The sequence below is a fragment of the Furipterus horrens genome, unplaced genomic scaffold, assembly GCF_987537825.1.
Source record: "Furipterus horrens unplaced genomic scaffold, mFurHor1.1.pri manual_scaffold_8, whole genome shotgun sequence".
NCBI lineage: Eukaryota > Metazoa > Chordata > Mammalia > Chiroptera > Furipteridae > Furipterus > Furipterus horrens.
The window spans coordinates 72,265,746-72,291,179 of NW_028327178.1; the positions used below are offsets into that span (position 1 = coordinate 72,265,746).

Sequence of the window (25,434 nt, forward strand, 5' to 3'; positions counted from 1 at the left end):
TTGGGAGGGCTGGGGACATGACTGCCTTTCACTTAATTTGCTAAAGATCCCAGACAAGCACCTTCAGCATCACTTGAGAAATGTGTCAGAAATGCAGTTTCAGCCCTACCCAAGAACCACAGGTGGGGCTTGGAACCTGTGTTTTCACAAGCCTCTCCTGGGTTGTAGAACCCCAGCTTTTGCACTCGATTCAGTGGGTCTGAGATGGGATTTGAAACTTGTATTTCCAATAAGATCGCAGGTGATGCAGTTTGATGGTTGGTCTGTGGACCACATTAGAACCAGGCTGTACAAGGGAGTATGGCATGATGTGAGGGTGTGGGCTGGGGCACTATTCCCTCAATCTTTATAGTTTTTAAAAGATGGAATTTGGGTACAACTGTACAACAAAATGTCATGGTGCTGTTAAAGAGGAATGAAATCAAACTGTAAGCATCAAAAAAGAAGAAACTCCAGGAACAGTGTTAAGTGAAAAAAGTAGATTTTGAAATATCTTTGATAAATCTGCTTCCATTAAAGCAAGCATAGTGAGATCCTAGAGACTTCTGGCCAAGATGGAGGCCTAGATGGACACGCTGCATCTCCCTCCACAACTAAGAAGGAATACAACTACCTCAAAATTAGAAACAACCAGAAGTTCCAGAAAATCAAACTGCATGGAAGTCCAGCAAACAAGGATATAAAGAAGAAATACTCATCCAACAGGTAGGAGGGGCGGAGGCAGGATGGAGTGGACTCGGCGTGGTGGCGACAGCATCGGCAACAGTGGCAGGCCGTCAGAAAGCACGGTCAAACGTTTTGAAAAGTCAGGAGGGACACCTGGGGAGCATTCCCAGCTCCTCACTGGACCTCGCATCTCACCGTCCCAGCACCAGGGAATATCAAGCCTCATTGCTTCTGACTGCAGACCAGTGGGGGTTGGGGTGGAGGCAGAAACTGCCAGTGTCTCAGCAGAGTCTGCTTGTTTAAACAGCTCCCACGGTCCTAGAACATTTGAAGACGCACCCACTCAGGGAACAATGGCCAGGGCAGCAGCTAGAGGGGTGCCAATTCAGTGCGGAAGTGGGAAAGGTGCCTGGAAGAGGGGCAGGTGCTGGGCAGGCGACATTGCTTTCTCTCAAACCCCTCCCCCACATAGAGTGCCACAATGTGGTGAAACAGATTGTCCTATTCTGACGAATCCCTAAGTCTCTGTCTCTTACAACATAACAGGAGTGACAGCTCTACCTGGGATGCGGAGGCAAAAAAACACAGGAGCCTGTCAGAATGAGGAGACAGAGAAGTATGGCCGAAAAGGGGAAATGGATCAAGGTTCCAGTGGGAGAACTAAGTGACGAGGAGATAGTCAACCTAACAGATGAGGAGGTAGACAACCTAGCAGGTGAAGAATTCAAAACACTGGTGATAAAGATGCTCACAGGCTTGACAGATATGCTTGAGTATGGCAAACGCATAAGGGAAGAAGTGAAGGCTATGCTAAGTGAAATGAAGGAAAATCCACACAAAACCAATGGTGAAGGGAAGGAAGCCAAGGTTCAAATCAATGATTTGGAACGTAAGGAAGAAAAAAATCAGTCAACCAGTGCAGAATGAGGAAACAAGAATTGAAAAAAATGAGGAGAGGCTTAGAAACCTCTGGGACAACTTTAAACATGCCAACATCCAAACCATAGGGGTTCCAGAAGGAGAAGAGGAAGAGCAAGAAATTGAAAACTTATGTGAGAAAATAATGAAAGAAATTTCCCCATATTTGGTGAAGGAAATAGACATAGGAATCCAGGAAGCACTGAGAGTCCCAAATAAGCTAGACCCCAAAAGGACCACACTAAGACACATCATAATCAAAATGCCAAAGGTTAAAGATAAAGAGAGAATCTTAAAAGCAACAAGAGAAAGCAGAGAGTTACCTACAAAGGGGTGCTTCTAAGACTATCAGCTGATTTCTTAAAAGAAACTTTGCAGGCAAGAAGGGACAGGGAAGAAGTATCCAAGGTGATGAAAAGCAATGACTTACAACCAAGATTACTCTATCCAGAAAAGCTCTCATTTGGAATGGAAGGGCAGATAAAGTGCTTCCCAGACTAGGTAAAGCAAAAGGAGTTTATCATCACCAAGTTATTATTATATGAAATGTCAAAGGGATTTACTTAAGAAAATTGTGAACATTAAAATGACAACAAACTCACAACTATCAACAACTGAATCTGAAAAATAAGAACAAAATCTAACTAAGCAAACCAGAATAGGAACAGAATCATAGGTATGGGGATTATTCTGAGGGTTATCAGCTGGGAAGGGGGTGAGGGAGAAATGGGAAAATGATGCAGGGATAAAGAAGCATAATTGGTAAATACAAAATAGACAGGGGGAAGTTAAGAATAAATAAGAAAAGGTGAAGCCAAAGAATGTATATGCATGACCCATGGACATGAACTAAGTGGGGGTGGGATTGCTGCAGAGAAGGGGGTTACTGGGCAGAGAGGAGCAAAGGGGAAAAAAATTGAAACTACTGTAACAACATAATCAGTAAAATATACTTTTTAAAAAAAGCAAGCATAGTGAAATCAGAAAGTTCTATTATTGTGTAAATAAAACATTTAAACATTTTTAAAAATAATTTATTTGTTGTTTGTTTATTTTATTTTTAGAGAGAGGGGAAAGGAGAAAGAGAGAGAGAGAAACATCACTATGTGGTTGCCTCTCACTCGCACCCCCAACTGGGGACCTGACGTGCACTCTAGTAATTTGCCCTGACTGGGAATCAAACCAGTGACACTTGGTTCGCAGGTCGACGCTCAATCCACTGAGCCGCAGCAGCCAGGACCTAAACATTTTAAATGTAAATTTTAACACACCTACTTTTTTAAATTAAAAAAATTTAATGACCGTTGACATTTAATATTTATATTAGTTACAGGTGTACAGCACAATGGTTAGACATTTATATAATTTATAAAGTGGTGCTCACAATAAGTCTAGTACCCAGCTGGCACCAAACATAGTAGTTAAAATATTATTGGCTATATTGCCTATGCTGTAATTTGCATCCCCATGACTATTTTGTAACTACTCATTTGTACTTCTTAATCCTTCACTTTTTCACCTAGACCCTCAACCCCTTCCCATTTGGCAAACCATCAGTTTGTTCTCTGTATCTATGAGTTTGTCTGTTTCGTTTGTTCATTTATTTTGTTCTTTAGATTCTACATATAAGTGAAATCATAGGTATTTGTCTTTTTCTGTCTGATTTATTTCATTTAGCCTCTCGGTCCATTCATGCTCTTGCAAATGGTAAAGATTTCATTCTTTTTTATGGCCGAGTAATATTTCATTGTATATGTGTACCACCTTTCTTTTTTTCCTTACCTGAGGACATGCTTATTGAATTTAAAGAGAAGGGAAGGAAGGGAGAGAAAGGAGGCAAGATACATCCATCTGTTGCCTCTCGTATGCGCCCCCATCAGGAACCAAGCCTGCAACTCAGGTATATGCCCTGACCAGGAATTGAACCTCTGACCTTTAGGTTTACAGAATGATGTTCCCATCAACTGAGCCACCCTGGCCAGGGCTGTTCCACTTCTTTACCCATTTGTCTATCAGTGGACACTTAGGTTGCTTCATATCTTGGGTTGTAAATAATGCAGCAGTGAACATAGGGGTGCATATATTGTTTTGAATTAGTGCTTTTTATTTCTTCTAACAAATACCCAGAAGTGGAATTGCTGAGTCATAAGGTAATCCAATTTTTAATTTTTTGAGAAACCTCCATACTGTTTTCCATAGAGGCTACACCAATTTGTAATCCTATCAACTGCACAGGAGTTTTCTTTTCTCCACATCCTCACCTACACTAGCTTAATGAGTTATTGATTTATTGATGATAGTGATTCTGACAAGTGTGAGGTGGTATCTCATTGTGGTTTTGATTTGCATTTCTCTGATGGTTAGTTTATGTTGAGCAACTTTTTATATGTCTATTGACCATATGTATGTCCTCTTTGGAGAAGTGTCTCTACTTGTCCTCCGTCTATTTTTTAATTGGAACATTTGGTTTTTCTAGTGTTGAGTTGTGTGAGTTCTTTATAAATTTCAGATATTAATCCCTTATTGGATGTATCCCTGGTGAATGTATCCTGTTCAGTAGGTTGTCTTTTCATTTTATTGATGGTGTTCCTTGCTGTGCAAAAACTTCAGTTGGATGTAGTCTCATTTGTTTCCCTTGCCTGAGGAGGTATATCAGAAAAAAATATTGCTAAGAGCAGTGTCAGAGGATTTACAGTCTGTTTTACTCTAAAAATTTTATTTTTTATTTTGTTTTAAAGATTTTACGCATTTATTTTTCAGAAAGATGGGAAGGGTGGGAGAAAGAGAGGGAGAGAAACATCGATGTGTGAAAGATACACCAATCAGTTGCCTCTCTCCCACCCTCAACCGGGGACCCAGCCTGCAACCCAGGCATGTGCCCTGACTGGGAATTGAACTGGCAACCCTTTGATTTGCAGACTGGAGCTCAATCAATTGAGACACACCAGCCCTGGTGGAATTTTATGATTTCAGGTCTTACACTTAAGTTTTTAATTCATTTTGAGTTTACTACTGCACATGGTATAAGAAAGTGATCAGATTTCTTTCTTTTTTTCTTTTTGCATATATCTGTCTGGTTTTCCCAATACCATTTATTGAATAAATTGTCTTTACCCCATTATATATTCTTGCCTTCTTTGTCATAGATTAATTGACCATCTAGGCATGGGTTTATTTCTGGGCTCTGTATTCTCTTCCATTGATATATGTGTCTGTTTTTATGCCCGTACATGATAATTTGATTACTGTAGTCTTGTTGTATAGTTTGGTGTCAGGTAGTGTGATACCTCCAACTTTGTTTTTCTTTTCCAAGACTGCTGTGGCTATTTGTGTGTTGCATGTATGTGTGGTTTCATATAAATTTTAGAATTATTTGTTCTAGTTGGTGAAAAATGCCACTGGTATTTTGATAAGAATTCCATTGAATCTATAGATTGCTTTGAGTAGTATGAGCTTGGGAGCTTTCCCTTCTCTTGAATTTTTTAGAATAGTATGAGAAGAATAGGGGTTAATACTTCTTCTTTAAAAAAAATAATTTATTTATTTGTTTATTGTTTTGTTTATCTATTTTTAGAGAGAGGGGAAAGGAGAAAGAGAGGGAGAGAAACATCACTGTGTGGTTGCCTCTCACTTGCACCCCCAACTGGGGACCTGACGTGCAACCTAGTCATGTGCCCTGACTGGGAATCAAACCAGCAACACTTGACTCACAGGCCAATGCTCAATGCACTGAGCCACAGCAGCCAGGGCTTCTTTTTATTTTTTATTTTTTTAAGTATATTTTATTGATTATGCTGTTACAGTTGTCTCAGTTTCTTTTCCCTTTCCTCTCCTCTGCTCAGTACCCCCCTTCCCTCAGCAATCCTACCCCTCTTAGTTCATGTACATGGGTCGTGCATATAAGTTATTTGGCTTTACCCCTTCCTATATTATTCTTAACTCCCCCCTGTGTATTTTGTACCAACCAATTATGCTTCTTAGTCCCTGCACCATTTCCCCATTTCTTCCCCTTCCCCTTCCCAGCTGATAACCCTCCAAATGGTACCCACACCTATGATTCTGTTACTATTCTGGTTTGCTTAGTTGAATTTTGTTTTTATTTTTTAGATTCAGTTGTTGATAGTTGTGAGTTTGTTGTCATTTTAACGTTCATGGTTTTGATCTTCTTTTTCTTAAATAAGTCCTTTTAACATTTCATATAAATAATGGCTTGGTGAGGATGAAGTTCTTTAGCTTTACCTTGTCTGGGAAGCACTTTATCTTCCCTTCCATTCTAAATGAGAGCTTTGCTGGATAGAGTAATCTTGGTTGTAGGTCCTTGCTTTTCATCACTCTGAATACTTGTTGCCAGCCCCTGCCTGCAAAGTTTCTTTTGAGAAATCAGCTGAGAGACTTATAGACACCCCTTTGTAGGTAACTCTCTGCTTTTCTCTTGCTGCTTTTAATGTTCTCTCTTTATCTTTAACCTCTGCCATTTTAATTATGATGTGTCTTGCTGTGGTCCTCTTTGCATCTAGCTTGTTTACGACTCTCTGTTCTTCCTGGACCTGTATGCATATTTCCTTCACCAAATTTTGGAAGTTTTCCTACATAATTTTTTTTACAGAAGCTTTCAATTTCTTGATCTTCCTCTTCCCCTTCTTGCACCCTTATGATTCAATGTTGGCACGTTTAAAGTTGTCTCAGAGGTTCCTAAGCCTCTCCTCATTTTTTTCAATCCTCATTTTCTCATTCTGTACTGCTTGACTGTTTTTTTCTCCCTTATACTCCAAATCATTGATTTGAAACCCAGTTTCCTTCCATTCACCATTGGTTTTGTGTGGATTTTCCATCATTTCATTTAGCATAGCTTTCACTTCTTTCTTTCTGCATTTGCCATACTTAAGCATATCTTTCAAGTCTGTGAGCATCTTTATCATCAGTGATAAAGGGCCTGGGGGCCCTTTCAACAGGCTGAGATGTTCTGCTGAGGGACTGGTAGTTTCTCCCTCTGCCCCAACTGCCACTGGTTTTCACAGTCAGAAGCAATGAGGCTTTATTTTCCCTTGCGATGTAACCGTGAGCTGCGTGGTCTGGTCTGGTGCTGGGAGTGCTCCCCAGGTGTCCTTCTTTTTTTGCTGGCCTGCTGCCACCACCACACTGTTTCCTCTCCACGCAGACTCTGCCTCTCCTACCTGTCTGAATGAGTACTTCTTCTTTATATCTTTGTTTGTTGGACTTCCATGCAGCTCTGTTTTCTGAAACTTCTGTTTGTCTCTAGTTTTGAAATAGCTGTATTCCTTTTTAGTTGTGTAGGGAGAAACAGCGTGTCTGTCTAAGCCTCCATCCTTGGCCAGAAGTCTCAATTCTTCTTTGAATGATTGGTAAAATTCACCTGTGAAGCCATCCTGTCTGGGACATTTGTTTGTTGGGAGTTTTTGATTACTGATTCAATTATGTTGGTAGTAATCAATTTGTTCAGTTTTTCTGTTTCTTCTTGATTCAGTCTTAGAAGAGTGTGTTTTTAGGAATTTACCCTTGTTTTTTTTCCAGATTGTTCAATTTGTTGGTTTGTAATTGTAGTATTTTCTTATGCTCCTTTGTATTTCTGTGGTGTCAGTTATCATTTCTTCTCTTTCATTTCTGATTTCATTAATTTGTGGCCTCTCCGTTTTCCTTGAAGTGTCTGGTTAAAGGTTTATCTATTTTGTTTATCTTTCAAAGAACCAGCTCTTTGTTTCATTGATCTTTTGTAATGATTTATTTAGACTTTTTTTCACTGATCTTTATTATTTCCTTTCTTCTACTCACTTTGGGCTTTTTTTTTTTTTTTAAGATTTTATTTATTTATTTTTAGAGAGAGGGAGGCAGAGAGGGAGAGAAACATCAATGTGTGTTGCCTCTCATGCACCCTGAAATGGGAACCTGGCTGGCCACCCAGGCATGTGCCTGGACTGGGAATCAAACCTGCAACCTTTTGGTTCACAGGCCAGTGCTCAATTCACTGAGCCACACCAGCCAGGGCTTTTTTTCTTTTTCTAGTTCCTTTACGTGTAAGGCTAGATTATTTATTTGAGTTTTTCTTGTTTCTTTTTTTTTTTTTTAAAGATTTTATTTATTTATTTTTAGAGAGAGAGGAAGGGAGGGAAAAGATCCATCAGTTGCCTCTTGCACTCACCCCTACCAGGAACAGCTGGCAACTGAGCATGTGACCTAACTGGGAATCGAACCAGGAACCTTTTGTTTTGCTGAACAATACCCAACCGACTGAGCCACACTAGTCAGGGTGGAGTTTTTCTTGTTTCTTAATGTAGGCCACTGTTGCTATGAATTTCCCTTTTAGGACTGCTTTCTCTGTGTCCCAGATTTTTGGGTTATTGTGTTTTCATTTTCATTTCATACATATATTTTCAATCTTTCAATATTTTTTCAACAACTCAAACATCATAGGAAAAAATAACGTAAAGTATATAAAACTGGATGATTTCACATATGTGGAATATAAAACAAAAAAATCAAACAAACTTGTTAACAAAACAAACTACAGATCCAGCAACAGAATGGCAGTAACCAGAGGAGAAAAGGGATGAGGGGAGGGCCAAGTGGGTAAAGGGGTCAAATATATGGTACAGAAAGGAAATTAGACTTTGGATGGTGAGCACAAAATGGAGTACACAGATATTGAATTATAATATTGTATACCTGGAAGTTATATAATGTTATATCTTATATAGTTATATGAAATTATTTATTAACCATTTTACCCAATACATTTAATTTAACAGATAAATATAGTGTATATAGAGAGAGCATCAGCATAGGGGTTCACATTTCTTTTTCACCTCAGTCTCCAGTGTGGGCTACATGGCACTGTTGGATCCTGTCCTTATTTAAAATTTTGATAAATTGTCATCATGAATTTTTTTGGTATGTATTTTGATTTTTAAATATTTACTTGATTGCCAAGTTTTGGGGGTACCCTTAAATTTTATGCCCAAGACTTTGGACATTTCTCCAGGCACTGACCCTCCTAGCCTCTGGGCTCTGAGATGGTCTGACTGTGGTTGCAGCTTCCTCTCTGCTTCACATACCCCAAGCATGATATTCACCTTCTCCCAGGCTTCATGCTTATGTGACACTGTACTTTTTTTTACAGCCAGGATCCCCAACTTCAGAGCCTAAGTTAGGCCTTATTTAAGTCTCTTTATCTGACATTCAACCTCCCACAATTGGGTTGAGTACTGATGGTGGAAATAGGAGTGATTGCTTTGGTAGCTGAGCTCCCTGTTATGTGTGGCACATATGAATGCTCATTTAGAAGGCAAGCCCCAGTAATATTAGCCCAGTTCAAAATCCAGCACGAGATGTAGTTTAGAAATGTTTTCATAACTGCAGCAGCTGCCATCAGTGTCCTGCCCTTGACCCAGACCATGCCACTTCTAAGCATATCCATTCTCACAGCAACTGCCCTCACTGCACCCTGTTCTTGTATTCTTGTTGGAGCCCACTCTACCTACATGAAGCTGGCCAAAAGTGCCGGGGACAGGGTGAGGATCAGTGCCACCCAAGGGCAGCCCTCAACAGTGCTGCTGGAGCTGGTGGGTAAAGACCTAGGTCCCACAGGGCAGGTAACTTGGAAGTGAGTGTTCTACGCTTTTTCCCAACTTGCCCAACCAATTAGACTGGTTGTCCACAGCAATGACTGGCTCAATGACTCTACCTTGTAGGGGCTTCTTTGTGTATTCCTGTCTTAGTTCTTCACTCCCCTAGGGTGGCTTCCTGGAGTCCCAGCCCAAATAACTTGTACAGGAATCGTTGTTGCATGGTATGCTTCCTAGAACACCCAAACTAAAATAAAATGATGTTTACTTTGCCCACTCTAAAATAACAACATTAGGGTATACAAGTGGGAAGAATGAAAATCCTCTCCCTAAGCCAGGTTGCGTGCTTTTGCTATGTTTGCATCCATTTTGTTTGCTCATGTGGATGTTGTAAACTATTGTGGACAGTTTTGTCTCCTGCCCTAATCATTTTCTTCCTTTTGAATCCTTGGTCATGATGACTTTTTTTCCCTCCCTATTTCCCTAAACCTTAGCCTCTAGCAACCATTTTTCTACTCTGTTTCTATGAGTTTAATGTTTCCATATGTAAGTTATGCCAATGCAGTATTTGCCTTTCTCTGTCTGGCTTATTTCACTTAGCATAATGCCCTCAAGTTCCATCCACATTGTTGCAAGTGATCGGATTTCCTTCTTTATTGTGGCTGAATAATGTTACATTGTATAAATAAATGTCATCTTTTTTGTTCATTCATTCACCGATGGACACTTAGGCTGTTTCTACATCTTGGCTACTGTGATTAATGCCACCACGAATGTGGGAGGGCAGATATCTCTTTGAGATACTGTTTTCATTTCCTTTGGATAGATATCCTAGAAGTGGAATTGCTGGGTCATATGGTAGATCTGTTTTTAATTTTATGAGGAACCTTTATAATGTTTTTCATAGTGGCAGCACCAATTTACAATCCATCAGCAGTGCACAAGGTTTTCCTTTTCTCTACATTCTTGCCAAACCTTCTTATCTCTTATCTTTTTAATAATAGCCATTCTAACAGATGTGAAATGACATTTCATTGCCATTGTGATTTGCATTCTCTGACCATTATTGATGTTGAGCACCTTTTCATGTACCTATTGGTCATCGTATGTCCTCTGGAAAAAGGTCTGTTCAGTTCCTCTGCCTGGTTTTGAATCAGGTAGTTTGTTGTTGTTGTTGTTGTTTGCTATTGAGTTATACATGATAATTTTTGATGGCTTCCTAGTCGGAAGGCTCTGGCTTGGCCATGACCAACCAGTGATGTGTCTACCTCTCACCCTTGCAGGCATTCGTCCCTACAAATGTGATGTTTGCAACAAAGCCTTCACCCAGCGCTGCTCCTTGGAGTCTCACCTGAAGAAAATCCATGGGGTGCAGCAACAGTATGCCTACAAGCAACGCCGGGACAAACTCTATGTCTGTGAGGATTGTGGCTACACAGGCCCCACCCAGGAGGACCTGTACCTGCATGTGAACAGTGTTCACCCAGGCAGTGCGTTTCTCAAAAAGACATCAAAAAAACTGACAGCCCTTTTGCAAAATAAGCTAACATCCACACTCCAGGGGAATGCCAACCTGAGCGAGGAAGAAGAAAAATGAAGAGAACAAAAAGAAAGATGCTAGTGCTGACATATTTACATGAATTTTTTATTTTGAGCATCCCACTGGCTCTTCCTAAACACAAGTGTTCAGTTTACCTGTCTGTCCTTTTGGGGCCTCAGAGGGGGATCTATTCCAAGGCTGTCGATTGTAATAGTGGTGTCAGGTCCCCTGTAACCCAAGTCTTATTGAACACAATCATGTTAACGAAATGTAAAGGGTAGCTGTGGTCACTGTGCAGGACTCTTCTTTTTTTTAGGATTTTCACATATGGAGGCAGAGGTGTTCTTAGAGAGACCATCATATTTTGGTGCCTTGAAATAAAAGTACTTCCACTTGAAATGCTACTTAAGCAGGAAGAATTAATTTTATTAACTCAAAAGAATTAACAGGTATTATTGTTTTTTTGTTTTGTTTTTATCAGTACAGAAGTCTTTTATTATTTTTTCACACTTATCATGCCATGAATTCATAGGGAATAGGTTCCAACAGCTCAGGCTCCTTTCCATTAGTTCTCATAAAGTGTGCTTCTCTGGGTGGAGCAAGCTGATGCTTCAGTTGAACCCGGGTACCTTTCTCTTTGGCTTCCTTCTTTTTCTGATTATTTTCCTTCACATGTTTCAGGAAGCTATCTCGACTCTTTGAGTGCTTAATATGCTCAATATGTACATTAATTCTCTTGGCAAGAATCTTGCCCTTAACTTGCTTGTTTACAACTATGCTCACCGCATGCTGGGTGACATTGTAGACTCTTTCAGTTTTGCCATGGTAACATTTGTGGGACATTCCTTTTTGAACAGTGCCCATTCCCTTAGTGTCTACAATATCACCTTTCTTGTAGATTCGCATGTATGTAGCCAAAGGAACAACTCCATGTTTTCTAAAAGGCCTAGAGAACATATAGCGGGTACCTCTCCTCTTTCCCTTTGTGTTAGTCATTTTGGCGAATTACTGAAAGATGGCGGTTCCAGCCAAAAAGAAACAACAGGAATTATTTTAATAAATGAAACGTCCTCATGAAACTTTCCTTATAATAACAAAACAGAAGAGCCTTGAGCTATATAGCCCCTGTTTCAGGCTTATTGTGTGACATTCAACTTCAGGTTATTTGGGGATTGATTATTTTGTATCAGTGGGTAGGTTTTAAGAGGCAAATCTTAAGTGTTGGGTAGGAGCACAGATAGGTAATGAAAAGAGAGCACTGAATAACTGACTTCTACACTGATGGACACAGTTGGCTGGAGTCAAATCAGTAGGTAACTCACAAATACTTTGGTCACTTTTTGTGCCATGGAGTTACTGCAGAGATGCCTCTGGCTTTCTTGGCTGGGACTTGCTGGCTGAAGGCACTTCTCCTTTCCTGGAGTCCGGCACTGGGGACAATATGTGAGTGAGGAACGCTCACTGGCACACACAGTGCACTTGTGGGAGGGACTGCAGCAGCAGCATGTGACTGCTGAGTGCAGTGACCATTAACAACCTGCTTCTCCTCTCCTAGGAGGCCTGGGAGGTTAACAACAAATCAACATAAGATCATGAGAGGGCAAAAAGAAGGCAGAAGGCCACAGGAAGAGGGGTTGGTGAGGAAGTTTCAGGGTGTTTCCATGCCTGAAGAGGTGGTAGGAAGGGCCCAGAAACCTCAGGAAACTATGGTGGCCAGGAGAGGTAGTTACCCCAGTCCCCTGAATTGAGTGAAGTGCTGATCAGCTGTACCATGTTGTTCTGCCCCTTGTCTCTTGGGCACTGCCTGGCCTGAATGCCTCAGGTGCATTTCTACCCTAGAAGAAAAGAAAATCTTGCTTTGGGACCAGGTCACTCCTTGGTCTAGGGAAACATTTGTGTTATGAGGCCATTTTCTTATTTTCTCCCTCTTCCATCATCCCCTTTCTTCCCTTCTTCCCTTCCTTTTCCTCTCTCTCCTTTCCTTCCACCTTCCCTCCCCTTTCTCCTCTCACAGTGTGGGTCAGGCATTATGCCACTATCTGGACAGTGTAAGTACCATGTCCTGTAACACTTCTTTCAAACCAGTGCTTTTCTTTCAAAAGGAAGGAAATTACCACTTTGCAGGCACCTACAATATGCAGAGTCCTGTACACATTCCCTGGAAACATCCTCAGAGCACTAAGGGTCAGCTCTCTGTACCCGTGAGAAGATGAGGTGATAACAGAGGCCAACACTTGGTAGTCTGAGAAAGGGACCCACAGCAGCACAGTAAGATGAGGCGCAGCCTCCAGGGACAGAGCTTGTGCTGAGGGCTCAACCCTGGCTCCAGTGGGCAAACTGCTGACATTATGCTGTGTCTCCTAATACTTGATACAGGGGAGAGAGAGGCTAGAAGGTGGTTGACTTACTTTCCTGTTATCTAGGTCATTAGACAACAAAAATGAACATTCCTATAAAGGAATAAATAAATTAGCTGGCCTATGGGCTGTTTTGCACAGGGAATTGTGAACTAGTTGATGCGATGTTCGCTTTAGGGTCAGATTTTTATTAAACAACATAAAGTGACAGAAAGTTTAAAATGTCTTTAACAGAAAAGCGAATGTTTAAGGTAATAAGTCTAGGGTTGTTCCAGCTTCAGGGGTGGCTGGATGTAGGTGCTTAAACATGTTGTCATCTTTCATCTTTCTCTTTTTTATCAGGTTTCCTCTGGGTGGCTCCCTTCACAGGCTAGCTCAAGTGGAAGCTGTATGATCACCCACCTTGGACTTCTATCCCATAGTGCAGCAGCCTAGCAGGAGAAGGATTTGTCTTTTAACCAATGATCTTGGGTTGATGCTTCTTGGCTCTGATTGGTCTGATTTGGCTCTTGGGTTTGCCCCTGAGCCAGTCACCCTGGTCTGCAAGATATGGGCCACTCCTCACCCAGGCCTGAGTCATGTGCTTTCTCCCTCCTGTGAAACAAGGGTAGAGAGAGCAGGGCAGCAATACCTCTGGTTTGGGAGTGGTGGGAAAGTGGTACCCCAGCAGAAAAGCAGGGTGCTGTAACCAGACAGAAAATGGATGTTGGGCAGGTGTACTAGCTAAGACAAGATGCAGCTGCAGTAACAAAAATTTCTAAAAAGTGCTGTGGCTTAAAGAAGAAGGTTGTTTTTTACCTAGCAGTTCTGAGTTGATGGGTGACTTTCCTCCATGCCATCACTCAGGGACTCAGACTTCTTCTCTTTGTTGCTCTGCCATACCATAGGACATTATCAACATATACATGGTTGAAACTGTGTCTCTGTGGGTTTCAGTGGTAGGAGAGTTATCTTGATTTGAGTTCCTCCAGAAGCAGGTTCTGAGACAAGGGTTCAAATTCAAATTCAAATTCATTGCTATGGCAGGTGATCCCACGAAGCATCTGAGGGCAGTGGGGAAGTATGGTAGGGAGTGGAAGACAGACAAAAAAGGGAATATAAAGGAAGTTGAGGTCCGGTAAAGATGGCAGCATAGGCAGACATGGTTTGCCTCTTCACATAACCACATCAAAATTACAACTAAAATATACAACCATCAACCAGAACTGTCAGAATTCGAGTTGAATGGAAGTCTGACAACTATGGAAAAGTTGGAGCTGGAGAGCTGGTGCCATATCTGGGGCTCCATCAGCCTGGCTAACAATATTTGACCTGCCTTGGAGATCCCCAGAGACTCTGCCCCACCCAACTTAGAGGCCCATCCAAGCTGCTTTTCCATCAAACGAGCAACAGCTAGCCTCAATGAGCCCTGGGTGGGTACTAGCATCAGCCAGCTTAGTTTCACAGCTTGGCTTTGCCTGAGAATCTCCAAGGCTAGCACAAGTAGCGGCCATCTCAGATGGCTTTATAGCTCAGGGAGGGTACCCTGGAAAAAACACAGGTGGGGACTGACCTTGGCATGTAACACCTGAGAAACACCAGGGCCAGCACACCCTGGGGCATAGGACCCAGTGGGCAACTACAGACCATGTCAAGAACCACCACCTTTCCCCTGACTGGTGAGTCCTCCACAGAGGGTGGAGGTTGATGGTCAGTGGTCACAGCCAGTCCTTGCAGCTGACTGGCCTGGGTAAATCCCTCCCATTGACCTGCCAACAGCAATCAAGGGTAACTACAAGAAGAGAGTGTACTCAATCCACACAAAGGGTGCACCTCAACTACCCAGTTTGGATGATGGGGGAGGTTGTGCCACTGTACCCTACAGGACACCTACTACTTGAGGCCATACTACCAAAGAAGTCAAAAGAACTCTACCCAAACACAGGGAGGCTGCCAAATTAAGGAGGCAAAGAAATATGGCCCAAATTAAAGAACAAAACCCCAGAAAAATAACTAAGTGGAACACATATAGCCAACCTATTGGGTGCAGAGCTCAAAACACTGGTGATAAGGATGCTCGGTAATGATTGAGTATGGCTACAAAAGAAAGGAAGAAGTGAAGATTATACAGAGTGAAATAATAAATAAATTGTGTGTGTGTGTGTGTGTGTGTCTATATATCGTATCGGCAGCCGTCCGTCTCGAGAGACGATGGTGTAGCTTCTTAAGAGTCTATCTGCACCGCCGAGAATGGCTGTGCAGTCTGACTCGGGAGTGACACGGTATCTGTCTCCTCCCGTGTTGAATCGACATCTTGCGATGATGCTGGAGTGTCCTCTCCAGTGAAGCTGAAGCTACAGAGCCTGGGCAGGGTGATATGGAGGGTCTGCTGTTGCCCATGCAGCAGACCCCCCCTCTCTTCGCAGCTGAAGGGTCCAAGGGAAAGACGGAGTCAATACAGCTTGGCTTCAGGTGCGCCGCAGGAGTTGCCGGTGTTGACTACAACGTCAAACCGCCTTAGGGACTCCAGCTCCAGATTTTCTGTCGGGGTTTACTCCCTTAGCCTTTCCCCTGAAGAGGTATGCCGCAAGGCAGCGGAGGTTTTTTGGAGTCAGAGTTTTCCTTCTCTGATGTGCCCTGACTGGAAGATCGAACCAGCAACACTTAGCTCGCAGGCCGACGCTCAATCCACTGAGCCAAACCAGCCAGGAAAGTGTCTATATATATATATATAACCAACAGTGATGGAAAAGAAGGTGGGTTTCAAATCAATGGTTTGGAAGAAGAAGAAATAAGCATTCGCCTGGAATAGAAAGAAGAAACAAGAATTGAAAAAAAAAATGAGAGGCTTAGGAACATCTGGGACAACTTTAAACATACCAACATGTGAAGTATAGGGATGCCAGAAGGAGAAGAGGAAGAGCAAAAAATTGAAAACTTATTTGAAAAAAATAGTGAAAAAAAACATCCTAAATTTATATATACAAGTCCAGGAAGCACAGAGAGTCCTAAACAAGTTGGATTCAAAGAGGACCACACCAAGACATATCATAATTAAAATGCCAAAGGTTAAAGATAAAGTGAGAATCTTAAAAGCAGCAAGAGAAAAGCAGAGTTACTTACAAAGGAGTTCCCATAGATTACCAGCTGATTTCTCAAAAGAAACTTTGCAGGCAAGAAGTATTTGAAGTAATAAAAAGCAAGGATCTACAGTCAAGATTAGTCTATCCAGCAAAGCTATCATTTAGAATGGAAGGGCATATAAAGTGCTTCCCAGACAAGGTAAAGCTAAAGGATTCCATCATCACCAAACCATTATTACACAAAATGTTAGAGGGACTCATTTAAGTAAAAGAAAAAGATAAAAACTATGAACATTAAAATGACAACAAACTCAAAACTGTGAACAACAGAATCTAAAAAATGAAAACAAAAACAAAGCAAACAATCAGAACAGGAACAGAGTCATAGGTACAGGGATCATTTGGAGGGTTATCAGCTGGGAGGGGGAAGGGGGAGAAATGGGGAAATGGTGCAGGGATTAAGAAGCATAGTTAGTCGGTATAAAATAGACAGGGGAAGTTAAGGATAGTATTGGAAAGTGAGAAGCCAAAGAACTTATACACACGACCCATGGACATGAACTAAGAGGGTGGGGTTGCTGGAGGGAAAGTGTACTGGGTGGAGAGGGGCAAACAGAAAAAAATGGGACAGTTGTAAGAGGGGCAAATGGAAAAAATTGGGACAGCTGGAACAGCATAATAATACATGCTTTTAAAAAAGGAAGTTACTGCTGTGGGCAACTGGAGCTTAATTGGAATCTCTGGGAGACAGGACAGATGGGCCTCAGAGTTACCCCACTTGAGAGGCATAGGAAACCATTTGTCCACTACCTCCCCATCCCTGGGGATTCAGTTGACATGCTAACATTATGGACACTCATTTCTCGACCCTTCCAACTTGCCCTGTGCACTAGCTGAGCATGCTTCCTGTGCCAGGAAAAGCCCTCAGGCAGAGTGATGGGTTGACCATAAGCAGCCCTCAGCACATACAATCAAATGATGAGGGTACCTGGGCAGGGTGGCACCAGGTCTGGTACAGGTGTGAGAAGGTCACCCACTCTGAAGCTGCTGGCCTGGACATGGCACATGGCCCTTCCATTCACATTCCAGGGCAAGGATTTTGCTACGTTACCTCTGGGCAGGGGGATTGGTGAGAAAATGCAGTCTCCTCAGCCATAATGCTTTTTTATGCCAGAATGTGGAAATGGATGATGGACGATAACTCACAGTCTCTGCCATGGTAAGCCAAACCAACGAGGGCCACCTTAGTTTTTGACTCCTTTCTCCTCCCAACCCTTTTTGTCCTGCTCTTAGCTGCCGGGAGATTGAGCCAGAGTGTGCAAGGTCATGACTTAGGGCACTGGATCTCAGGCTGGTGGTCCAGGAACCTTGGGTCCATAAGTGGTAAAAGTGTAGATGGATGAGTTATTCTTTTTTATTTTTTTAAGTGAAAAGAAAAAATTGTTTAAGTTATATAGATTTAGATTGTTTGCGGATTTCTGCTGTTAAGTATTATGTTCTTTAAAACACCCATAAACACATATCGTTGCCTCCCCCCTACCAAACCTGGCCAGTCTTAGGAAGGTCAGAAACACCGTTTCCCTACTTTCTAAACACAGTTCAGCTTTACCAGCAGCTGCAAATCACTCAATTCTGATTGGGGAGGTCCTTCCTGTGCTGTGATGCTCTCCAGCTCTCAATGCAGAACCGCCTGGATTCTCAGCCTCCTTGTAAACTGCCTTCTTCCTGCAAACTGCATGGATCTCCTCTCCTTCTCAAAGCTGCATGGCGAGAGCCTCTTAAAGCAGCCTGGAGACCCCTTCTCCAAGCCACATGGAGGGAGCACACGAGAGCCGAGTTATTCATATTTTTAAAAAGATTTTATTTATTTTTAGAGAGAAGGGAAGGAAGGGAGAAAGAGAGGGAGAGAAACATCAATGTATGGTTGCCTCTCACACTCCCCCAACTGGGGACCTGACCTGCAACTCAGGCATGTACCCTGACTGGGAATCAAACCAGTGATGCTTTGGTTCATAAGCCAGAAGTCAATTCACTGAGCCACTCATCAGGACTTTTTTGTATTTTATAACCTTCTTTAGAAACCATTTATTAACCTGTACAAAGTCCACCCAGTGGTATCATTGCTTTTGGCTGATATTAGGTCAGCGCAGTGTGGAAACTAATACTTATGCTCGTCAGAAGTGCCTACTGGTGATTCATTTTAGAGAGAGGGATCTGTTATCAATCACTGTGGTTTATTGGGTAGTATCTTTGCTTTTTAATCATTTTTTGATTTTTCAACTTCAGTTGTCATACATCATTATATTAGTTTGAGCTGTACACCCCTGAAATAATTTATTAAGTGATCATCCCAATAAATCTTGTACCCATCTGACAACATACATGGTTATGAGAATGTTATTGACTATATGTGCTGTACTTTACACCTGTGACTGACTATTCTGTAACTAACAGTTTGTACTTAATTTCTTCTCCTTTTTTACCTGTCCTGCAACCACCCTCCCATCTGGCAGCCATCAAAATGTTCTCTGTGTCTGTGTTCCTGTTTCTGTTCAGCTTGTTCATTTGTTTTTTAGATTCAGTTATTGATATGTATTTATTACAACTTTATTGTTGGGTTTTTTTTTTTTTTTTATCTTTTTCTTTTCCTTCTTGAAGAAGATCCTTTAACACTTAATACAAAACTGACTTGGTGCTGATGAATTCCTTTAGTTTTTTTCTTGTCTGGGAGCTATTTATCGGTCCTTCAGTTCTAAATAATAGTTTTGTTGTGTAGAGTTAATTTTGGTTGTAAGCCCTTGTTTTTCATCACTTTGAATATTTCTTGCCAATCCCTCTGGCCTGCAAAGTTTATGTTGAGAAATCAGCTGACAGCATTATGGAAACTCCCCTTTAGGTAACTCTCTGCTTTTCTATTGCTGCTTTTAAGATTCTCTCTTTGTCTTTAACCTTTGGTATTTTAATTAAAATGTGTTTTGGTGTGGGCCTTATCAGGTTCATCTTGTTTGGGACTCTGTGCTTCCTGGACTTGCATATCTATTTCCTTCACCAAATTAAAGATGTTTTCTGCTTTATTTTTTCAAATAGGTTTTTGATTTCTTGCTGTGTCTCTTCTCCATCTAGCACCCCCATGATTCAAAGGTTGTACACTTGAAGTTTTTCCAGAAGCTCCTTACACTAGCTTCATATTTTTGGATTCTTTTCTTTTTGCTGTTCTGATTGGGTGTTTTGGGCTAACTTATATTCCAAATCACTGGTTTGACCCTCAGCTTCATCTTCTCTAGTGTTGATTCCCTATAAATTATTCTTCATTTCACTTAGTGTTTCCTTCATTTGTGACTAGTCCTTTTTTATGCTGATCAAGTTCTCACTAATCATTGAGCATCCTTACAACCAGTGTTTTGAACTCTGTACCTAGTAGAATGCATGTGTCCATTTTGTTGTTATTTTTCCGGAGTTTTGTTTTGTTCTTTCATTTGGGACATGTCTCTTTGTCTTCTCATTTTGGCAGCCTCCCTGTGATTGTTTCTATATATTAGGTAGAGCTGCTCCATCTACCAGGCTTGGTAGCATGGCCTAATGTGGTAGGTGTCCTGTAGGGTACCAGTGGCACAGCCTCCCTGATCACCTAAGACGAGCAATCAATGTGTAATCCCCATGTGGACTGTGTACACCCTTCTTTTATAGTTGAGCCTTGATTGCTGTTGGCATATCAGTGACAGGGATTTACTCCCAGGCTGATCAGCTACAATGACTGGCTATGACCACAGATCAGCATGAAGGATCAGTTGTGCAGCAGCCCGCTTTACAGAGCAGGACTTACTGCAGCAGGGCTCTTGTGTCCACTGAGTCTGCCCCTTGAGTGTGTCATTTGTGGAGGTGGTTGGGTGGTGGTGCTTTGACGTGGTCTGAAGTTGTCCACTGGGTACACTGACTCTGGGGCCTCTGGGGAGATGCAGGCCAAGGTCAGCTGCCACTTGTGTTCTGCCTGTGGCCACCTGGCATAATCAACAAAGCAATCTGCAGATGGCTGCTACTTGTGCTAAGCTTGGAGGTGCCCAGGAGAAGTGCCCACTGTTGCTAGTGCCAGGCCTGGGGCCACTTAGTGAGAGATACAGGGCACACTGCGGCCAGATGCTGCTTGCTTGAGAGGTTTTAGGATGGTCCAACACGTGAGGCAATTGAGACCATTTGTATGCAAAAGCCACTGGAAACAGTTTAGGTCGGCCCCCGTTTTGTGTGTGATGAGGCCTCAGGGAATCACCAGGGCAGAGTAAACTCAGCCAGGTTGATGGAGTCTCAGACATGGCATCTGCTGGCTCTGTGAGGGAAGGGGTCATCAAAGGAACAATGGCATCTGCCAGCACTTCTTTCTGGAAGAAAGCTGCCCACTGCCACACCCACCCTGATGCCAGACAATTCAACCCCTGCCCATATGACTCTGGTGCCTTTCAAGCAGCTGCCCCAGTGCAGGAGCTCAGATGGAGTGAGTCCAAATAAGTCCTTGTGTGGGCCCTTTAAGAGGAACTGCCTTGCTCTCCAGAAGCCCTCAGTCTTCCTCAGCCTCAATTATCTGGTTTTTACAGCCAGTAATCATGGGGACTTTTCTACCTGGCACTGGAACCCTTGGCAGAGGGGCCCAGTATGGGGCTGGAACACTTTGCTCCTCTGCAGCTGAGATATCCCTCAAGATTTTTATCTACTACATATAAGAGTGGGACCAGCCCATTCTGCATTTCTGCCCTTCCTACCAGTCTTTATGTGGCTTCTTTTCTAATTCCCTAGTTGTAGGACTTCCATTCAGCCAGATTTAGGTGGTTCTGAATGATAGTTGTTCTGTAGTTTACTTGTAATTTTGATGTGGTTGCGGGAGGAGGCGAGTACTAAGATTACTTATGCCACTCTCTTGACTAGAAGTCTTGGTTGATTTCTTAGGTTGAATTCCTATAAGCAAAACGTGAGAAAAATTCTTAGGCAAGTGATTTATTGGGGGAGGCTCTAGGGATAAACCAATAAGAGGGTTGAGGTATAATAGAGGAAGAAATTAGTCAAAGATATAGGTTCAGTTGCAGTTTAGCCTCAGCCTGATCTCACAGAAAGCCTGGCAGTATGAATGACACCATAGACACTGTCTAACCTTGAGGTCAGGGACCAGTCATTGGCTGTGGGTACCCCTGGGAGAGAGGGGAATAGTCATGACCACCAAGCTGTTTAGCAGCCAATGCTTTAAGCAGCAGGGGTCTGGTTCACTTGGAGATTTCCAAGGTAAGGGAAAGAAATCACAATAGTGGATTCTTTTTTATTTTTTAATTTTTAAAACTCTCACCCAAGGATGTGTTATTGATTTTAGAGGGAATGGAAGGGAGAGGGAGAGAGAGAAACATTGATCAGCTTCCCCTCTTACATGTGAACATGCCCCAATTCAGGATGGAATCCAGAATCTAGGTATATGCCCTGTGTGGGGATCGAACCAGCAACTTTTTGGTGTATGGGATGACACTCCAATAAACTGAGCTACCTGGCCAGCATCAGTAATGGATCCTTAAGGGTGAAAAAGACTGAGGTTCTTCAACTACAAGTGTTCCAACATTCACATCATAAGGGTGCCAGAAGGTGAAGAGAAAGCAAGAAATTAGATATCTATTTGAAAAAATAATGAAAGAAACTTTCCTAATTTGGTGAAGGAACAAGACATGCAAGTCCAGGAAGCACAGAGTCCCAACCAGATGGATGCAAAGAGGCCCATTCCAAGACACATCAGAATTAAAATGCCAAAGGTTAACGATAAAGAGAGAATCTTAAAAGCAGCAAAGGAAAACTAGTTATTTACCTATAGGTGAGTTCCCATAAGATTGTCAGCTGATTTCTCAAAGGAAACTGCAGGCTAGGAGGGACTGGCAAGAAGTATTCAAAATGATGAAAAACAGGGACCTACAGCCAATATTGCTCTACCCAGCAAAGCTATCATTTAGAATCAAAGGGCAGATAAAGAGCTTCCCAGACAAGAAATAACAAAAGGAGTTCATCACCACCAAACCATTATTATGTGAAACGTTAAATGGACTTATTTAAGAAAAATAAGATCAAAACTATGAACAATAAAGTGTCAATAAATACAAATCTATTAACAATTGAATCTAAGAAAACAAACTAAGCAAACAAGAAGAACAGAGACAGAGTCATGGATACAGAGAGCATTTTGATGGTTGCAGATGGGAGGGGGCTCTGGGGGAATGGGGGAATTGGTGAGAGGATTAAGAAATATAAATAGGTAGTTATAGAATAGCCATGGGGATGTAAAGTAGTACAGTACATGAAATGAAGTAGCCAAAGAACTTATACTCATGACCTGGGGACATGAACAATGGTGTGGTGATTGCCTGAGGAAGTGGGGGGTACTGGATGGAGGGGGGCAAAGGGCAAAAAAATTGGGACAACTGTAATAACATAATCAATAAAATATAATTAAAAGAAAAAGGTTGGGGGTCCTTAAGCTCTGGCTACTTCTCCATGGAATATTTACATTTAGATAGAGAACCTATTTTGAAGCTAAAGAAGTGAATCGGTTATTGCAAATTATGTGATATTTAAAGGAGAATTAAAAAATACATTCAAATGTGGACAAAAAAATCTTCCCTTTAAATCTGTTTCTCATCTGCCAAGCCCCTCCTCTCTTTAATAGTCAACCGCTGTTAGCTTTTTGTGGAACTTTCCTGAGTTCTTGTTCTCTGCTGTTTTTTGTTTTTTAATTAGCAATTTGCTTTATGTATACGGTTTGGAGCCTTGCATTTTTCTTTTAATAATATATCTACTAGTTCTTTCTATAATAAAACAAAATAATGTTCTCATTCTTCTCTACAGCTATCTGATATTGCGTTGTATGGATATATCATAATAGAAGTTATATTCTACTGATGGGCATTTATGTTATTTCCAATGTTTTGTTACTATGAAGAATGCTAAAGTGAGTACTTTATACATGTTATTTCACATATGTGCAGACATATCTGTGGGGTAAGTTCCCAGAAGTGTAATTGTGAGAGCTAAGTGTTGATTGATTTGGCCCAATTCCCTGTCACAGAGATGTACTACTTTGCAGTCCCAATGGCAACATGTGAGAGTGCCCCTTCCTCACCTCTCTGACAGTATTGTACTATCATGGTTTGGAATTTGGACCAATCTCATAGCAGAGGAATTGTTTCTCAGGTATTTTTATTATATATTTCTCTTATTAATAGGAGAGAAAGAGGTTGCATGTCTTCTAAGATCAAGGACCATTTGTAGTTCCCTGATCTGAGATCTTGAATGCTCATGTGTCTAGCGGGTTGTTGGCCTTTTTTTCCTGCCCAATTTCTAGGAGTTTCTTTGCTGGTTTTTCCTGGCTAAGCAGTTTTGTGATTTTTATGAAGTTTTGAATTGATTAATCTTTTATGGATGCTGGGGATTAAGTTGCAGTTAGAAAGGCCTTCCCACTCCAATGTTGCATCAGAATTCTGTCGTTTTTTTTCTAGAGCTTAAATGGTTTCACTTTATCATGTATAAATCTTTGATCCATTTGGAATATTTCCTGGTATATAGTGGGAGGTATGGTTCCAACTTTATCATTTTCCAGATGGCTGCCAAGAAGATATTTTTTAACAAGGAGCTGGTCCAAAACACATCAGATAAAGCTTTCTTTAGGAAAAGGTCACAATCCTTAGCAGAAGGTGTTGCAAATTATAGTATAGACCAGTTTTCTTTAATTAGCAAAGATTTATATATTGAATGAATATATAATGAATGCCCACAGTGTGCCAGGTACTTTTCCAGATACCAAGGCTCAGAAAGAGTAGACACAAGTCCTTGCCCTCCAGGAGCTCCCATTCTTTTGGGGACAGACAGACAATAAATAAGCAAGTAAATATACACTATGTTAACAACTAGAGAGAAAAATCACATCAGTGTTTCATTTACTATGACTATAACAAATTGTGCTAAAATATAGGGGTTCTGCGGGTCAGGAGTTTGGACAGGTAACCGCACAGAGGCACAGGAGGTGGTTTTCCTCTTCTCCACGATATCTGGGGCCTCAGCCAGAAGAATCGAAGGCTGGGCCCTTCTAACCATCTGAAGGCTCATTCACTTATGCATTTGGTGGTTAATGATGGTTGTTGGCTGGAGTCTATATTTTTACCCACGTGGGGCTCCCCTTATGGTCTCTCTGTGCGGGATAATTTAGGCTTTCTCTGATGTGATGTGTTCCAAGGTAGAATGTTCCAGGACAGTCAGGCAGAGGCTGTCTCACCTGTAAAGAGCCTGCCTCCTGAAGCATCACTTCTGCCCCATTTTATCTGTTAGAAGTAAGTTCCTACGGCTGGAAGGGCTGTGGGACCATGCCAATTGCTATGGCCATTTTTTTAAAAAATATATATTTTATTGATGATTCTATTCCAGTTGTCCTAATTTTCCCCCCTTTGGACCCCTCCTCCAAGTACTCCCATTCCCTCTAGCATTCCCCTCCTTAGTTCATGTCCATGGGTCAGGCATATAAGTTCTTTGGCTACTCCATTTCCTATACTGTTCTTAACATTCCCCTTTCTATTTTGTACCTATTAATTTGTACTTCTTTGTCCCTGCACCTTTTCCCTTGTTCTCCCCTTTCTCCTCCCAGCTGATAACCTTCCAAATAATTTCCATATCTATGATTCTGTTCCTGTTCTGCTTGTTTGCTTAGTTTGTTATTTGGATTCAGTTATTGGTAGTTGTGAATTTGTTGCCATTTTAATGTCCATCGTTTTTATCTTCTTTTTCTTATATAACTCCCATTAGCATTTCAAACAATAACCATTTTTTAGATCCAGCTGTTGATAGTTGTGAATTTGTTGCCATTTTAATGTTCATAATTTTGGTCTTTTTATTATATAGTTCTTTTTAACATTTCATGTAATGGTTTGTGATGATAAACTCTTTTAGTTTTACCTTGTCTGGGAAGCACTTTATTTGCCCGTCCATTCTAAATGAGAGCTTTGCAGGATAGAGTAAACTTGGTGGTAGGTCCTTGCTTTTCATTACTTTGAATACTTCTTGCCAGTCCTTTCTAACTTGAAAAGTTTCTTTTGAGAAATCAGCTGACAGTCTTATGGGAACCCCTTTGTAGGTAACTATCTGTTTTTCTCTTGCTACTTCTAAGATTCTCTTTATCTTTATCCTTTGGCGTTTTAATTTTGATGTGTCTTGGTGTGGTCCTCTTTGGGTTCAACTTGTTTGGAACTCTCTGTGCTTCCTGGATTTGTAGTCTATTTCCTTTACCAAATTAAGAAAGTTTTCTTTGA

At 41.5% G+C, this 25,434-nt stretch overlaps 1 protein-coding gene and 1 pseudogene across 2 annotated transcripts in view; one reads left to right on the top strand and one right to left on the bottom strand.

Moving 5' to 3' along the window:
- Positions 1 to 11,126, top strand: part of OVOL2 (ovo like zinc finger 2) — a 33,743-nt gene extending 22,617 nt beyond the window's left edge. The window contains exon 4 of one of the 2 annotated variants that reach the window (XM_090286012.1): positions 10,448 to 11,126. In XM_090286012.1, the coding sequence (XP_090142138.1) occupies positions 10,448 to 10,761 (314 nt within the window). In that variant the 3' untranslated portion in view covers positions 10,762 to 11,126. Of the gene's footprint in view, positions 1 to 10,387 lie in introns of both variants that reach the window. The other variant, XM_090286014.1, reaches the window with a different exon arrangement.
- Positions 11,127 to 11,202: 76 nt separating this feature from the next.
- On the bottom strand, positions 11,203 to 11,759 carry LOC150003146 (large ribosomal subunit protein eL21 pseudogene; annotated as a pseudogene).
- Positions 11,760 to 25,434: the final 13,675 nt, after the last annotated feature.